The following is an 18,898-nucleotide window of genomic DNA, read 5'->3' as shown; positions in this document are numbered from 1 at the left end:
ATAACGTTTGACGAACTTTGGTGAGGTAATATATTCTTTCGCAGAAAGGAAAGTACGCTATGTAAAGCTGTAGCAAGATTAGAGAGAAAAAATGCTAGGAGCTAAGCATTGAAGAAATGTGTACTTTCTTGCTTGTCTCTTGTCTTTATTGGTTTTATGTATCCTATATTTAATTTTATGTCACACAAAACAGCAAGTTATTAGCTAATAGGCAATAAAGAGTGCATATTTTCTGAAGAGTTCTTGTTCTCCCGATTACAAATAATCCCATCCGCTATTAATTGTAAGATTTTGTTAAAAGATGGGCGGGCTGACAAACCGGCCGACTGGGAGCAGGAGAGGCACCACAGGACATTTCAGTTTCCACTGTCCTGAATGTAGTCAGAGGCATCCATTACAAATATACACGTTTCAATTCCACAGAGCAAAATACAGTGACATGCGATAGAAGAATGCTGTATGAAAAAGCGTGGCACTGCACTTCGGCACACTTAGACCAAATAACGTGTCTTTCATTTCTTCTAATACATATGTTTTATGTTTCAGACTTTTCAGAACGATGTGTGCTACAAGATGCACATATTTTTGAAAATTCGATTTTTTTTAGTATTGATTTGGTTAGCAAATATCGTAGATCTGCGGCTGATGCACAGAGCAGTCTGAGTTATAGTGGATGACCTGCACATGACCCGTGTTTGCATTTAATTCAAAAATGGTTCAAATGTTTCTGAGCACTATGGGACTTCACTTCTGAGGTCATCAGTCCCCTAGAACTTAGAACTACTGAAACCTAACGAACCTAAGGACATCACACACATCCATGCCCGAGGCAGGATTCGAACCTGCGACTGTAGCGGTCATGCGGTTCCAGACTGTAGTGCCTAGAACCGCTCGGCCACCCTGGCTGGCTTACATTTAGTGATTTTGCTGTTTCCCCCACGTTTACTCTCATGTCAAATGAAAACAAAACGGATATCTGTGGCCGGGAGCTATCAAGTGAATTAAAATACATTCACGTAATTATGGAGGGCTAAAATATGTTATTAGTTTCAGATTTTATTTTATTTCCACCTTTCTGACAATCAAGCATTAATTGCCTTGCAGAACAATGAAGTTATTTTTGTCTGTTTGCTAAAGAAATTTGACTTTTATTAACCTTTTCCACAGAGGCTGTCAATGTATTTGAAACGAAATGGTTAATTCAACAGTACTGGCTAGTTTCAACTGTCCGCTGCATTTCAGGTGCACGTTTTCATCTGCTAGCACGTATGGCATTATGCCATAATAAAGAACCAAACGTGACATAATACACTACTGGTGCTCCAGGAAAATTTACACCGCACTGAAAATCTTAATATCAGGCCGAGGTCTACTTCATTGGGAATCTGGACATATGAATGTGTACTTTAAATGTGCACATTTTAGTATGGGTCACGAAATTCTGATGCTCTTGGAGTATCCTCTGATGTCTTGTTTCTTTTATGACAAGATGTATGATGTTTCAATGTTTTACATGTACGTACATATGGGCTTCCTACGTTTAGGTACTTGCTCAAGCGCGGTGTCGCCTGTTCCTTGCGCTCTCTGGCAACTGCTGAAACGAACCTGTTTCTAACAAGTCGCGGGAAAATATTGCGAATGGTAGTTTGAAAAGCGTTACTTTCAAAGTAAATATCCTTTTACATAAGTTGAACTACTTGCGAGACTATACCATGAATTTCTTAAATCACAGAGCGTTTGACTCTCATTTAAAAATCAACTCTTTGATGATGAGCCATTTAGAAGAATTTCGAACCCTAAATATCAGACATTTATGTCATTATTAAAAATTTTACTGGCACATTTGTTTGATATATCTTAAAGTGTAACATGCACAGAAAACATCAACATTGTATGCGAAAGCTTTGCTTTTCTTGGAGCAACACTATGTATATTTATTTAAACTATTAACTTTCCCTGTTGGTGTGTTCTTGCTACTTAACAGCGATGTTGCTGTTGGCTGACTACATCACGTGTCCCGTGCTCTGCATATCCGCTGTCGTTGGCTGGTGAGATCACGTGACATGAGCTATGACTGGCTTAGAAAAGTGCATCGCAATCTTGATTTCAGTGATTCGGAAAGTAACATGTGGAGTTTGGTGGAATTCCAATGTATACTTTCGTAATACGAAAATACGCAGCGTACATGTTGCTGCACATCAAAGATATTTCCAAAACGTGTCTTTTTCCCTGAGTTTTGTTTTCTCAAGTGTCGGGAAATTCTATGCTCGTGTATAAAACCATAACCATTCAAATGATTGATATGTTTCGATGTTTCGAGGGAGAATACACTGTCACTTGACATGGAGAAAGTGTGTTTCCACCCTGTAGAAAGTGTATTTTTAACTGGGGAAAACCCGGGAACTTTTTTTCCTTGTCTGCGTATACACCATAAAAATTGATTTGGGAAGATGTTGCTGTGGTCTTAACAGTTTGACCAATGGGAAATAAAGGCTCACCTTTTTCGTTTTCTTTCTCATAATAGTCCATTTTGGGATTGTCTGTGTAGTATTCTTTTCTTCCTCCGTTTCACTTCACATGCTGGGCTTGAATCATCACTGGACATGATTTGAAATGAAACAGGAGTGAATAAACACTAAAAACACCAAAGTAAAACAAACTATGAACTACACTCCTAATTAGACAAATGATGAATGGTAACAGACGTGCATTTCAGCTGCGCAGCACGGCAACATGACTTGTGCTATCAGCTCGAGCACAGTCCATCAGTGGCTGGCTTCCCACTGTCACTAGACAACAAAATGATTCAACTGAGTTGTCAGACCAAAGACTTGTGTCTCAAATGCTCAATATTATGGTAGATAAATAAACATGATTAAAATATAATGGACAGAGATTCCTAATGCAAAAAGAATAAGGAGACGAGATACTAGCAGAAGTAAAGCTGTGAGTACCGGGCGTGAGTTGTGCTTCGGTAGCTCAGATGGTAGAGCACTTGCCCGCAAAAGGCAAAGGTCCCGAGTTCGAGTCTCGGTCGGGCACACGGTTTTAATCTGCCAGGAAGTTTCATATCAGCGCACACTCCGCTGCAGAGTGAAAATCTCATTCTGGAAACATCCCCCAGGCTGTGGCTAAGCCATGTCTCCGCAGTATCCTTTCTTTCAGGAGTGCTAGTTCTGCAAGGTTCGCAGGAGAGCTTCTGTAAAGTTTGGAAGGTAGGAGATGAGATACTGGCAGAAGTAAAGCTGTGAGTAGCGGGCGTGAGTCGTGCTTCGGTAGTTCAGATGGTAGAGCACTTGTCCACGAAAGGCAAAGGTCCCGAGTTCGAGTCTCGGTCGGGCACACAGTTTTAATCTGCCAGGAATTTTCAGAATAAAAGTAAGTAAAAATGAGACAAACAAAAAGTTAGTATGATAATTAAATGACACAGCTAAGGATTAGAAATGAAAAAAATTATATTTAAACCAGCAGATCATACCAGTCAAGATATGAACTCTCAACCTTCAGCATATCAGCCTGATAACTTCATCACTGTGCAACTACAGTATTTTGAAACTGATTTCATTGTCAGTCAAGACTCTAATGGATCACAAGAAATCCTGAAATTATTTTTCGTTGATTACTCGCAAATAACGGCCCACCAGGGTAATGGCTGCAGGGTATGATAAGTGGGATCCTAACCCACACCACCGACCACATAGATAGTTTGAAAAAGTCGATCCCATCCCTGCGGATCTCCTCTTGTAAGTCTGAATCTTGCTGCAGAGGTGGTCATGAAATCTGTCTTTATACTATTATTACAAGGGGATCTGTCAATGGCATACTTGAGTCTGCTTGGAAATACACATTTTGAAAGGTATCCCTTGTTATGTATATTACTTGATTGTCAGTGGAACTGACTTAGATTAAAAATATTCAAATAATAGTATTAAGCATAAAATGTAGTCAGAAAAGTGAAAGTGCAGAGGGCTAATAACAACACACACAGAAAATATATATTTGTTCTCTCAAGCTTTTCGAGCTACAAAATAGTTACCTGCTCCATTGCTATCTTCTCCAGGTTTTTTCCCTTGAAGAACAACCCATAGTTATCTGTGCTTGTTTCCTTGGACTGTAGTGGAATTTGTGTCAGTATGTTACATGTAATCAAAAGTGTAGTGCAAGGTTAGACTGAAATTTCAATGCTTTTTGTTAAGAGTGTAAAACTTTTTGGCTGCAGTACCACAATGTCAGATTTATCTGTACCCGGCACTAAAATGTGAACAATAGTTAAATACTATCACACTCTCTCATTTTGTGGCCATTATTGAAATATTGTGAAAACTGGACATTGTATCAATATTAACAACAGAAATTGTGGAGAATTATTTATTTCAGGATGCTCTTGCAGCGGAGATGTTCCAGTTCATTTCAAGGGAGGCTGAAATTGCTCAGATGGTTGTTGAATATGCAAGGCACAAACGTGATTTTCATGAAAAGGCTCTCAAATGTTTAGAGGACGTTATACCAGCATTAGAGGCCACTATTCGTAAGTAAATACATGGTTTGGCAATACGCCATTATTTGGGATAATTTTGCATGTAATATTTAGATTTTAGCACACTGTTTCTGTGACTTGTCATCAACACAGTCGAAGGAGACATGGTTGTAAGCAGTTTTGTGGTCAACATTTTTTCAGAGGTGGTTGTAAGGAACACCCAATGATTTCTTAGCCTGCTAACCATTATGTTTTGGGTGTTTTAATTAGATTTCAGGCAGTGTCATATTTTGATACATAGATTTAAATTAAATAAATAGATAGTTATCTGCAGAAAGTATGCAAGGTTAAATTTTCTATTAAGCTATTAAGATGATGGAAAGGTTGGAATAAAATTAACTAATCATTGGGAACACTTTTCATGCCTTGGGAATGCAGTCAAGAATATCCATTTTATTACCCAGAACTAAAAACTATCCTGAAGCAACTGAACTGGTGAGATGACACGGTCACAAGTAATAACCGATTTGAATCAGTGTGATCACTGCATTCCTTGCTCGTATGGTTAATTTACTTAGCAAATAAAATAGTCTGGGACACACTTCACCTTCTGCCAAAACAGATGAAGGAAGAATTATTCTGCTGATTATGGGCCATATGGGCATTTAGGGAAATGCATTAGTAGACAGCATGCCAGTAGATCATTGTGATAGTTACCATCTAACCTCCCAGGTATCTCTTACGTCATTAATGCAGAAAATCATGAGACGATGGCAAAATGAGTGGATGGAAGTGACGGGCAACAAGGTACATTGCACGAAACAGATAATTCAAATCTAGTGCACCACCACCTGGTTTTGCGGACAAAGCTAAGTGATCCCTCATATACCTCTGTTAACACATTGATTTCTGCTTCCATCCAAATGGGGAAGTAAAAACCAGTACATAACAGTGCTTTGTATGCCAGACCAACCAGCTGGTCTGTATTTGGCTGATAGTCTTCTTCGATCCTGGGTGACAATTGGAAATGTGTACAATGTATATTATGGTGTGGCAGCATTTCCTAAATTCTCTCTCTCTCTCTCTCTCTCTCTCTCTCTCTCTCTCTCTCTCTCTCTCTCTCTCTCTCTCTCTCTCTCTTTGTGAATAGTGGAGGAGGATGATTGCACTTTAACCTACCCATTTATTTACTGTTCCATGTCAAGTTAAATTTAGATGGAGATATAAAGACTGTCGCATTACTTCCTGTTTTTGTAGATGGAGAAATATGTTTGTAATCTGAAATCTTTGATTGTACGCAGAGGAAAGTGACATCAAGCCTGTGTACTCTCAGCCTCTAGAGGAGCACCTACGCATCACGCACCGTAAGATAGCACTGCCTATTGAGCTGTGTGTATGTGCTCTGCTGGAGCTGGGTATGGCAGAAGAGGGTCTCTTCAGGGTTGCTGCAGGTATGTAGCAATATTTGAGACATTTTGTTGTTTATTCTTTGCTTTATATTTTCCTATTGTGGAAATACAATCCAAGGCTCTTTATGGTGATTCAAGTGTCATGTCACATTCCATAGTCGTATTCTACGAACACCACAGAGAGTAGTAGTCACTGGGGTGTGGAAAGGCGTCAAAGATATATATTTAATTTAAATGCAATACAGTGAAATGCCTATTCAAGAGTTTTTGCAAGGAGTAAAAGGAGGTGCCCAATAAAAAGTTCTTAGAATCAACAGTAAACTCAATCACATTATCTACATACATTTAATGTGCTCTGGTAGGTAGGTGAATACATGTGTAATTATATTCGTAAGCAGTTGAGAGTGAAGCCATACAAAACTCAGCTCCTGCAGGATGTAAGCTGAGATGACAAACTGCAATTTCTGCATAGATAAGTATCTCTCAGGGAAGGTCAATCAACACATCGCACACATGTGGGGGTACAGAGAATTCACCTGCAACTGTTAAAGATGTCCTTGATTCTGAGATGTCCTTGATGTCCAACAAGACGTTCCATAGGCCCTTCTTTGCTGTGAGAACTGTCAATGGTATCATCTTTCATGACATGCAGCAGTTGTTGCTCTGGCCACAACTTGAATTGATAGTAGTGATTTCGTCTTTCAAAAAATGACCCCCTCCATGTTTCCACCGTTGTATAGGAGATTACCTGATCACTACAGGTACCAGACTTGACACCCTGAGATTTTTCCTTGTGGGGTTATATGAAGAATAGTGTTTATGTCCCACCTTCACCACAGAATCTTGAAGACTTGTGACGCAGCATCACAGCAATTATGGGGTTGGGTATACCGTATTTACTGGAATCTAAGCCGCACATTCTTCCAGTTTTTGTAATCCAAAGAACCGCCCGCGGCTTAGAATCAAGAGCAAAGTAAGCAGAAGTTCAGAAAAATGTTGGTAGGTGCCGCCATAACTAACTTCTGCCGTCAAATACATGTAGCGCACAGGCTTGCTTTGCTGGCACAAAAATAAATACTGTCGCAAAAACCTCTGTGTCTGTAAAAAAAAAAAAACCGCATTTACATACATTATCAAACGAAGTAAATGCAAATTCTGTATTGTTAATCTTCAAATGTAGCAGCATTTCAATGTACTACGAAAATCCAACTGGCAAGACTGTTTGGGTTTTTGGCAATATGGCCAACTCTACATTCAGAATTTTTTCCTACCTGTGAGAAGAGATGGTTGCTAAGAGGAACTTCTATGAATTGTGAATCACATGCAGTATTCTCTTCACCAAAAGAATAATACAAATATAAACATTTTGCCATGTATTCTTTCATGTTTGCTGCTATCTCATTTAAATCCTGTCTGCCTAATAAACTACGAAACTAGAGTGAGACAACAGCAAACGCGGAAGAATGTACATATCATGTCATGTTTATATTCGTATTATTCTTACGCCTAATAGTGATACAGTCAGAAATGAAGCACGGCAATTGACTAGATTTTTAAATCTAAGATGACTCTAATTTCTGTGCAGAATGTAATGTACTAAAGAGGTGTCTGCAAAGATTTTCAAATGGAGAAAAATTTTCGCTAAACTCTTGTTCAGAACATCTTCTATCATACGCAGTCTATTATTTGTTTCTTGTTGATCATTATCAAAGAAAGCAGTGGTGAAAGTAACAACAAATAGCAGTCTCTTGCCATTGTTTTGCTCTCTCTCTCTCTCTCTCTCTCTCTCTCTCTCTCTCTCTCTCTCTCTTCCCCCCCCCCCCCCCCCCCCCCCCCCCCCCCCCCCCCCCCATTGTAAGCGGGGGTAGCGCACACAAAAGCAAGACATGCCGCAAGCGGCGACAGGCCGTAAAAACTCATTATCAGAATGCGACAAACAATGCATGGCACAGTACAGTAATGCATTTTCAGCTTAGAGTGATGTAAACACCTATACCAAAGAGAACGGCACTTACAAGATCAAAGAAAAATAAGCAATCAATTCAATCCAGACGAAGCACGTGAAAAAGGAAGGGTACCCGTATAAGTACCGACGGAGCGCCTGACGCATAGCAATGGCTACCTGGTAAAGCTTAACTGCTAAGCTTACGACTCGGACCAAACTACTGTACCTGTATCATCATTCATTCGATCTAAATTGTGTCTCATATTAAAATGGACCAACTTTGTTTCGATTTGGAGGTGCAGCCTAAAACTTTTCTCTCCCCTTGAATTTCGAGTCTCAAATGTCAGGTGCGGCTTAGATTCGGGAAAATTTTTTTTCCTTGATTTCGAGTCTCATTTTTCAGGTGTGGCTTAGATTCGTGTGCGGCTTAGATTCGAGTAAATACGGTAGGCGGAATTCGACTGCTGGTTAGATGTATGCCAAAGATGTGTGCCGTGTGATGAAGGATGGGCACATAGAACATTTATAAACACTGGGGGGGGGGGGGGGGGGGGGGAAAGCTTTGAGAGTTTGTCTTTCACATGCTGTATAATTTCATATTCCCATTTGTCTGTACAGATGTTTTGAAGTGTTTCATGGACCTGATAATTGCCCTGTATTACAATGGAGGAGATGATTAACCAATTACTTTCAAATTAATTATGAAGGTTCCTTTAAGAAATCCTTATTCTTTGATAAAGTTTCTTTTTCATTGACTGGAAAATGAAGGCAAGACCTGGATACAACCTGAAACATATACGCTTAGATTTATCATTTTATGTAAATAGTTATTGTAGTCCTCGATGAGCTTGATGCTTTTATTTGCTGGGTCATTTACGACTTTTATTGACTAGTTCTAGAGAGTTGATAAAATCTTCATTTTCATGCCACAATGAAGAATCTGTCTTAAGGAACTCATCTAAAAGCTAAACTCTGCCCGAGCCGGCCACGAAGGCCCATCTCTACCAACTGGCTGCCGTGTCATTCTCAGCCCACAGGCGTCACTGGAAAGATACAGAGGGGCATGTGGTCAGCACACCATTCTCCCAGTCGTATGTCAGTTTAAGAAATAAGGAACTCATCGCTCAAGTCAAATCTGTTAAGAAATTACCTTGTTTTATTATACACAAACTGTTCTATCCCCTTATTGATAGTTGCCGGCCGAAGTGGCCGTGCGGTTAAAGGCGCTGCAGTCTGGAACCGCAAGACCGCTACGGTCGCAGGTTCGAATCCTGCCTCGGGCATGGATGTTTGTGATGTCCTTAGGTTAGTTAGGTTTAACTAGTTCTAAGTTCTAGGGGCTAATGACCTCAGCAGTTGAGTCCCATAGTGCTCAGAGCCATTTGAACCTTATTGATAGTTTTTAGGATTTGATCAATTCCTACTTAAATTCTTTTAATATTTTTGCGAAATGGTTATTCCTTATGATACAGTTTTCATTTTTGGGTCGGAAGACAAATTAGTATCAAAGAATGCAAAGCCAATAAATTGAGAAGACAGGTACTGCAAATGGTGTTTCAGTTTGTGTAAAACCACACAGGAGAAATCACAATCTATCACCTGGTATTTATAAAACATGCTGAAGTCCTTATAACTGCTAAAATTTATCTATCTATCTGTACCACCCGTATTAACCAACATCTTGCCCCCTACATCTTTTCTAGTAGTGATTTCCATGCACTTAGACCGATACGTTGATATTTACAAATTTGCAGGTAACTCTTTGTTTATGATTCACTATACTCTGCACAGTCTTCTCCTGATCATCTTTCTCTGATTTATTTGCAAATCTGACAGCACTTTTCTTTCCTTCTTGCCATTTACCCTGCTTCTAGATGATTCTTTCACATTTTTGTGTGTTTGTTTCACCAAAATGCACTAGTTGACTGTTACTGCGATCTCCTGCATTATTTTATTTCCCAAACACAGCACATTCCATTTTCTGCAGTGACTTCCCTTCTCTATTTGCCCTGTTTTTAAGCTTTTGTTTGTTGTTATGTTTTATCCACGAACTTCTCCGACCACAATTTGTTGTTGTAATTAAGGTGTTGTCTGGAACAACTACTTAACTGAAATCCAGATCAGTCAGTAATTCTTACATATTACACTATCACCTCATATATTCTGAAAATACAGTATTTCATTTATATTTGACTGAAATTTAAGGCATGTACTAGTGTTTTAAAAGAAAAAAAAGAGCTATTTGAGACGCTTGATGATCCATCTCACGATCGGAATATTGCTGTTCCAGCAAATGGCTCTGTTTTTTCCTATCATAATTTTTTCCTATAATAGTGTCCACTTTTCTTGCGAGAAAGTCTCGCCTGCTTATTACGTAATATGACCCACAACCCGGCACTGGTGAGTTCGTGCAGCACAGGATAACAGTGACAGGGACCTGGAAGAGTGGAGTGAGAGGGGATGACAGAATAGAGGAAGGGGAGACTGTAGGGAAGAGGGTGTCAGTGTATGCTGAGTAAAGTTAGGATGTTGGTAGCAAGGTTGAATTCCATGTGGGGAAAGACGCTAGCGGAGAGTGAGGTTAGAGGATTACAGAGTTGAAGGGTCTGTTGAAAGGTTAACTTGCGTCTATGTTGTTTGTAGAAGTTGGTGCTGGGGAGGGGGATACAGGTAGCATATATTATAAAGCAGCCATTGAACTAAGTATGTCATTCTCAGTGTCATATTCTGACAGTTGTTGGTCAACCCTGCTCTTGGCCACAGTGCGATGGCGGTCATTCATTTGGGTGGGCAGCTGGTTGGTGGTCACACCTGCATAGTGTGTAGAGCGCTGTGCAGAAGTTGTAGTAGAGCTGCTATATGTCAAGACTGCTTTCACAGATGGCCCTGCCTCTGGTGGGACAGGTTAAGCCTATGGCTGATTGGAGTAGCATGTGCTGAGTAACTGAATTGGGCAGGTCTTCCGCACCTGGGACCAGCACAGGGATATGACCCAAGGGGCAAGCTGGTGGCAGTGGGAGTGGACCAGAGTGTTGTGCAAGGTGGGTGGGCGACAGAGTGCCACTTCAGGGACGCTGGATGGGATTTGGGTAGGATGTTCCTCATTTCTGGGAATTTATTTAATTGTATGGCTAGGGCACCCCATCGGACAGACCATTCATCGGGCGCCGGTCTTTCAATTTGATGCCACTTCGGCGACCTGCAGTCTACAAGGATGATGATGATGATGATGATGATGATGATGATGATGATGATGATGACAGCACAACACCCAGTCCCTGGGCGGAGAAAATTCCCTGACCCAGCTGGGAATCGAATCCAGGTCCAGAGGATTGACAACCCGTCACGCTGACCACTCAGCTACCAGGGGGCGGACATTTCTGGGCATGATGATGGATAGCTGAAGCTCTGGATAAAGATATGATTCAGTTGTTCCAGAGCGGTTGATTTCTGTTTTTCTGGGGAGGGGGGGATTTACTCCTTTGCAGTTGGTTCTTGGGGTGGAGAGAAGGTTCGGGGAAGTGTGGAGGGTGAGGATCTGGCATGGGAAATCTATTTGCCGACCAGGTTTGGGGGTTAGTACCTGTCTGTGAAGGTCTTGGTGACACCTTCAGCATACTGGGTGAGGGAATTCTTGTGACTGCGGAAGCACCATCCATCCATAGCCAGATTATGTGGGAGTGTTTTCCTTTGGTGTGGATAAGATCCCTCCCACATCTGTCTGCTTAGATGTAGGATTCCCACAGTTTTTTTAATGTAGTTGTGAGCTATTTCTGATATAACTAAAGCTTTCATCGTTTACTACCTTTAACTAATCGGATATAAAATAGCTTCCGTAACACAGCGAAAGTCTTTTCCTATTTCCTATCTCATTTATTTCATTAGATTTGGTATTATGAGCATTTACTTAAATTGATGTATCTTTCAAATGGCCGTTTACTCGTATTTGTGAAAAGAAAGTAGAATAAAAAGGGAATAAAATGCATTAAAACATTAACTGAATTTTCCATTGGTGCTTGGCAGAACATGATGATAATATTTTAATGTTCTGCAAAATTATGTTTATTTTGTTGTGAACCAGCTTTTGGTTTCTTAGGCCCTCTTCAGGTGACAACTGAATATCATTCAGCTGTCACCTGAAGATGGACTGAGAAGCCAAAAGCTGATTCATGACTAAATAAATATAATTTTGCTGAAGTGTTTTCTTTTTTAACATTAATAAAATGCATTATGTATTTGCATCCAATTTTTCAGCTTCTGTTCTGATAAAAAGCAGCAGTAATTGTTCTAGATTACATGGAAAAAGTTTTACAAAGCATCAGCTTAAAATGTAATTAATTTTTCTGTTCAATATTTAAATTTGAAGTGCTATTTTAGTAGTTCACTCACCACTCTCCCAGTGACAGTGTTTTAATTAAGTCATGTGTAATTACAGACAAATGGCAAAGCCTGTTTTCCAAAATAAATTTGGTACATGTGCTGTGGTTATTTTTTAAGGTATGTCAAAAGTCCGGCGCATGAAGTTGAGCCTAGATGCTGGTTTGATGAAGCTGGAGACAGCGATAGAATATGGTGACCCTCATGTTGTTGCTGGTGCACTGAAGTGCTACCTGAGGGAACTCCCGGAGCCACTCATGACATACAAATTGTATGATGAGTGGATTGCAGCCTCAAAGTGAGTGTGCTTTTCATTTTTTTAGCGAATTAAAAATTCTGTTCTGCACTGGTATCCAAAATTAAAGCAACAATCTGGTATTTCCCCATCCTGTGTCTAATTCATGATATAATCACACAAACTGACAACAGGTGTACATATGATGATATTCTGCATGGAAGATGGCGTTTTGGCCAACGGAAAACAACGCCAACGATGACGTCAGGGCACCTATCAAACGGAGTGCTGTTTACCGGGTAGTCCCACATCCACAATCGCTGTGTGCACAGTCACAGAGGGTGCAGTATGGCACGAAGATGCCTACCATGCTCTATGCCATGGAGGGCTATAGGAAGAATGAAGCAGGACAGTGGAAAACTCATTTGACCCGATGGCTTAAAGTGTATCATTCTGTTTCTCGGATGTGGCGACAGTTTATAGAGACCGAAACTTTATCCCAAAGGCCAGGGCAGGGCTGACCATGTGTGAAATCAGAAAGGGGGGACCATTATGTGCTGTAAGGTTACAACGGTACCACCTTAGTTCTGCACAGCGACTAGCATCTGACCTATCAACATACTGGACATGTTGTATCAAGGCAAACACTGTAGAGAAGGCTTTTATTGTTGCGGCATTTATTGTTGGAGACCTGCTATGTTGGTGCCTCTGTTGAACAGTGGGCCAGTTTCATTTCACAGATGAGTCCTGATTTGGTCTGCAGGATGCTTCTCAATGGATTCACATCTGGAGGGAATGTGGAACACGATTTCGAGAACCGAACATTGTGGAGGGAGACTGATATCAAGGAGGATTGCTAATGGTGTGAGCAGGGACTATGTTGACCACTTGAAAACCTCTCCATGGATGAATCGACAAGGTTTAACTGCTCTCAGGTATCGTGACGAGATACTGGGACCTCATATGTGGTTGTTGCAAGGTGCTTTGCGCCCAGACTTCATATTGATGGATGGTAGTGCTTGACCTCATAGAGCACAAGTGGTTGATGTTTTCTTGGAAAGTGAAAATACTGCTTGCATGGTGTGGCCTGCTCGCTCTCCCAATTTGAATCCCATAGAGCACATTTGGGATGCAGTAGGGAGACAGGTTGCATCACGTTAACATTCACCAGTCACTCTCCAAGACTTGTGAGCAGCTGTGCAGGAAGAATGGGCATTATTGCCTCAACATGACATTGATTACATCACTCACAGCATGCTCAGTTGTCAGGCCTATATTGCTGCCAGAGGTGGTCACACACCATGGTGAGCACATTAACCAGTTGTCAGAATGTGTGTGCAAATCCGTTAAGTCGGGAAAAACGAAGACCATTTTTGTCTACTGCTATACATGCTACAGTTGAACATGTTCTATGTTCTTTACATTGTTTCTATTTTGCTATCACCTGTTTATACCATTTTGTAGCAAAATAAACTTAACCGTGTAAAATTTCCATTTGTTGCTTTAATTTTGGACATCAGTGTATTTTAAGCATAGACAATGTGACTGGATGCTGCCTGTTGATTAATTGAGAAGATAGTGAATAATTGAAAAACTTAAACATTTACACTATTATTGTAAGCCTTTTATTACATGAGTCACATTCCATGGATCACATGGAGAGAGATCACTGGTATTAGAGAGAAGTCAAAAGTGTGCAATTTATTTCGTTTGAATCCAACACCATAAAATGACTTAAATTATGAAAGATCACTGTATACAGTGATAATGTTAATTATAAGATAATGTGAAACATTAATTTTTAGAGTTTCTGTGAAAATATTTGTCAGTTGAGTAGGTTTTGCCCAACAGGAAGTTCCTTAATTTAGTCGTGAACTCCACATTTTCTTCCTGACATTCTGTAAGGCCTGGCAGGATGTTGAATGCTTTTGTACCCATGTATCAGACTCCTATCTGTACTGCTGTTTACTCTTAAAGCCTTTTTGTAGGACTTTTTTGTTCCTGTTATATTTATGCTTTTCACTATTTTTTGAGAAAACAGAAATAACAGTTATATCAAATGATATGTATTTATATTTTTGGAGGTGGTTAAAATACCCTGCTTTTTGGTGAAGTCCCTGCAGAATGTTCTAAAATTAACACCAGACATGAGTAATAGCACACTTCTGTATTCTGAAAATACCCCTGTCAATTGCGTACCCCCCTTCCATATATATCATAACTCAATAGTGAACAGAAATTTGTTGAATAAACTAGGATAAACAAGTTTCCTCTTGTGTAAATCACCTACAATAATTTCATGAATACTGAAAATAATAGCTAAACTAAGGCACCTAATTAATTCTAGACAGTTGGTATTCTAATCAGTTGTGTGTTGGTTGTGTCTTTTTTGTAGTCCCAAGAACTTAATACTTTCTTCTTCTTGTATTTCTTTCTTTGGAAAAAAAAACATAACTTTGTCTGAAAAAAGCGTTTTTATAGCTTATGAAACTCTACAAGTAGTACTATGCGCTATGTACCAAGTCTAGTCAAAGTTCAAATATGATACATTTTTCTTGAACTTGTGTGTTGATGTTTTCAAATACTTCGTTAAAGGTCTTTTTCAGCAAGGGGACTAGCCCTACTTTTTGTTCTTATATTTGTCTCATATGCAAAAGGGACGAAGTTTGCCTCTCCCGGGGCTGCAATTGAAGGATCATTTTATATGTAGCAGCACACACATCACTGCAGAATGAAAACCATTCTGCAAGTCATTCTCTGTAGCATGAATAAGCCATTTCCGTAGGATATCTTCTCTTGCAGGAGTGCTAGTCCGCCAGTACATGACGGAGAACTTGTGTGAAGTATGGAAAGTAGAAAAAGAGGTGCTGGTGGAAGTAGACCTGTGACAGAAGATCGTGGGTTGTGCATTGACAGCTCAATTAGTACAGCATTTGACAACCAAAGACAAACAATCTAGGTTGGAGTCTCAGTTTGGAACACAATTATAATCTGCCATGGTGTATCAGAATGCTAGTTCTTCTTGTAGTTCCCAAAGTGGTTCCCCACCATCTCTGAAAAAATTGGCCATATGTGCCTATAATGTGACTAGTACAGAGCTACTTTTAACATCATAGAGACTTGTTCTGCTGCACTAATAAAACCTGTGATGTTACAGTACTTCTGGTGTTTCTACATGATTGAGGCAGCTTCCTAAAACAAAAAAAAGTCATCAGTTGCTTTTTCAGATAGAGTGATAACTTTCCAGATGACCCATAGTTTAGGTGTAGTTTGGAGACCCCTCCCCCACCCCTAATGCATCCAAATGATGCTATGTATCAGAAGATGATGCAATGAAGGTTGGCATTGTGCAGTACTCTGAGAAATTTATTTACTTTTCTATTTTGGTAGATTCTCATTGCAGTGAGTTGACCTGGTAGCAATACAAGATTAAGTCATTTTGATGAATGCTTACTGAAAGTACATTCTGAAGGACCAGGAAATAAATGATAGCCGCAGTGTGAGAGTGGGAATCAGTAGCAGTCCCTATCACACATTATATCTGGATGTAAAGCTCCACCACCTGGAGAATATTTGGAGAGGATGTTGAGGTTATCGAAATAGTTCATTGGAAGATGGGACAGCAATATCAATTACTGAATTTGTCCGCACTATAGATATGATCCTCCCACTGCTCTAGAAAATACCAAGTAATACATTGTGCTGATGGATCACTGCACTCCTGTTCCAAAGGACAGCAGTAAAGTCCTTGTCCAGCCATCCAGATTGTAGATTTCTCTTCAACACTTCCGGTGAATATCGAGATGGTTCCTTTGAAAGAGAACTGCTGTCTTCCTTCACTCAGTGAAGATAGAGCTCTCTCATCATCTGGGTCTCTCTTTCTCTTTTTAAAAAAAGAGCAGTGGCAAATACAGAATGGGATAATGACAGTATTATAAAAAGGACAGTTGCTACTCACCATATAATGGAAAAGTTGAGTCACAGATAGGCACAGCAAAAAAAATTGTCAAACAAAGCTTAGCAGCCAGAGACTGTGTGTGTGTGTTTTCTGATGAAGGCCTGTTTGACCGAAAGTCTTCATCACAATTTATTTATTATGGTGACCAGTTTCGACCACTACTGTGGTCATCTTCAGACCAATGGGTAAGGACCGCCTCCTGCTGGAGAATCACTACTCACTGGTCTGAAGATGACCACAGTAGTGGTCGAAACCGGTCACCGTAATAAATAAATTGTGATCAAGATTGTTTTTGATAGTAAAGATTTTGTAGTGAATTGCAGAAGTTTGTTAAACTTACCATAAAATCTGAACAGTTTATCATACGACCTTAATTTTTTTTTTCTCTTCTAGCTAGTACCTTCAGCTACAGGAATATGAGCAGAGTACACCATTAGGCCTCATACTTCTAAAGAAAACAATATTTGTATTAGAGTTTTTGTACGGAAAAAATTAAAACTTTGGTTTTAAGTCATATTTAGCCACATGTAATATATTTAAACTTAAAATTTGTGTTCATATTATCAGTCTACATAGATTCTGCATGATATAACATTTGTTTGTGTGTTTCTGTCATATATTTTAGAAAATAAGGCACCCTGAAAAAACTGATGCTAAAAATGGGCAAAACATCTATAATTTTGTCAATAGTTCCAACAGAAAATAACATAATACCAATAAGTTTTAGGATCATTTATTGACACACAAATGTTGACAATACATTTGGGATGTAATCCCTTCTTACAAAATACACATATTGTTCTTGATCGTCGCCTCGTATCTTTTGTAGAGCACACAACACAGGCTTGCTCCTTCTTTCCCGGTAGTATTTCTACACCATACACTGTGGGGGGTGCTGAATTTGCACTTGATGTAGTGGGTGCTAAGTTTTGTATCTTGAACCACTCCTAGGACAACATGCAGATGATTTTTCTGTTGAATTTCAGACATGTGAGTGGTTTCTCGGACAAAGATCAATTTTCTTTATAAAGAACAGAAACATTCTGCCAGTTATGCTGTAAACAACTTTCTTCCATAATTTCACAGTCGTGTTATCCAGATAACAGTATGTCATCATATCTGAGGAATCGATCCCTCCCATGTATTTATTATATTGAAATATGATATCAGGATTCTTCAGAGGTTGTCGTTTGCAAATACTTCTCTCAGACACTGTTGCGGTAGAGGAGGAACTGATCAACAGAACTGGATTTTTCTGTGACTACTTTTCCCTGAAGCCACAGAGATGCACAAAGGCTTTTCTAAAGAATCTGAACTGCCCAATGTCAGATTTGGAAAGAAGATTAGGTGGGAGAAATTTTCTGTTCCTCCGTATTGTGCCAGTGAGGAAGGTTCCCATGGAATACAGTTTTTCCACTACTGGAATTGATGTGTAAAAATTGTCACAGAAAATGTGGTACCCCTTGTTCATGTAATTACCAAGGGCAAGTAATTTTGTAATAACTACATAGCCTAATCTGTGCTCTTTTACCTCCGCTCTGTCAGCTTCACATCTTGCTCCATAGCACACACAAAATCCGAGACAGTAGTTCACCACTGAATCACATAGCATCCAGAACTTTGCACCCCGTCTGTGGTGATGTTTATTAGGGAGATACTGGATGAGTCGAGGATGAGTTTTAGAGCCAACAAGACTATCGTCAACACTCAGCTGTTGATGAGGCATATAATAGTGACGAAACACATAATTGGCAATGTTCAACACAAAATCAAACTTTGCAGTGGGGTCATACACTGGATGCCCAGAAGGGTGCAATTTTGTATTGCCTATCAAGTGGAAAAATTTTAGGAGCAAGTGAAATCTATTTCTTGAAAACATTCGGGAAAACCATGGGGTTGCCGTATCTTTGTCTGTGGACCAGTAACTAAAAATTGTCGGTTTCTTTACGAGTCCAATATTTAGTATTAATGCCACAAAAGCCCTCATTTCTGGCGCTGAGGTAGGATACCACTTTCTCACACGAGAGTTCACTGATGAGTTTATGTTTGCTTTGAGAAATTGCCGAGCATATCTGTTTCTCATTATCGTCAACAGTTGCACGGGGGGGGTTAAAAAAAATCAGTTGGCGTAGCAGTTATTGGTACATGTTTGGGACCTGGTAATTCCGAATACATGAAGCGGTGAGGAGCAGGATTGTCCAACTAATGAGTTCCAATTTCAGCAAACGTGTCGCTGGCTGCAGTCAATTCTTCATCGTCTTCCTCACCGCTGGTTGCATTATTTGGCTATTGAATGACTCACATGATGAGATATCACGACTAGACCACTCATAGATCGATCCATTGTCCGAAAAACCTGCAAAATCGTTCTCACTTTCACTACTTTCCGCAGTATACATCACACTCAAATGAGATTTCTTCCTTGGCGGCGCCATATTTCCTTCGAAGCAAACGAAAAACAGCCATGTGTTTGGAACTCGTAAATATCGATTATTGG

At 39.8% G+C, this 18,898-nt stretch overlaps 1 protein-coding gene across 7 annotated transcripts in view; it reads left to right on the top strand.

Moving 5' to 3' along the window:
* The window catches only part of LOC126092496 (rho GTPase-activating protein 17-like), a 313,454-nt gene that overhangs the window by 200,252 nt on the left and 94,304 nt on the right, over positions 1–18,898 (top strand). For all 7 annotated transcript variants that reach the window (XR_007521344.1, XR_007521345.1, XM_049908117.1 and 4 more), the window contains exons 7-9: positions 4,378–4,528; positions 5,779–5,928; positions 12,329–12,506. Coding sequence is in view for 5 of the 7 variants with exons in the window: in XM_049908117.1 (XP_049764074.1) it covers positions 4,378–4,528; positions 5,779–5,928; positions 12,329–12,506 (479 nt within the window). In the remaining 2 variants the exon portion in view is untranslated. The remainder of the gene's footprint in view (positions 1–4,377; positions 4,529–5,778; positions 5,929–12,328; positions 12,507–18,898) is intronic.

Source organism: Schistocerca cancellata, chromosome 7 (assembly GCF_023864275.1).
Source record: "Schistocerca cancellata isolate TAMUIC-IGC-003103 chromosome 7, iqSchCanc2.1, whole genome shotgun sequence".
Classification (NCBI taxonomy): domain Eukaryota; kingdom Metazoa; phylum Arthropoda; class Insecta; order Orthoptera; family Acrididae; genus Schistocerca; species Schistocerca cancellata.
The sequence above is the reverse complement of the archived record's forward strand: the minus strand, read 5'-3'. Positions and strand labels throughout refer to the sequence as shown.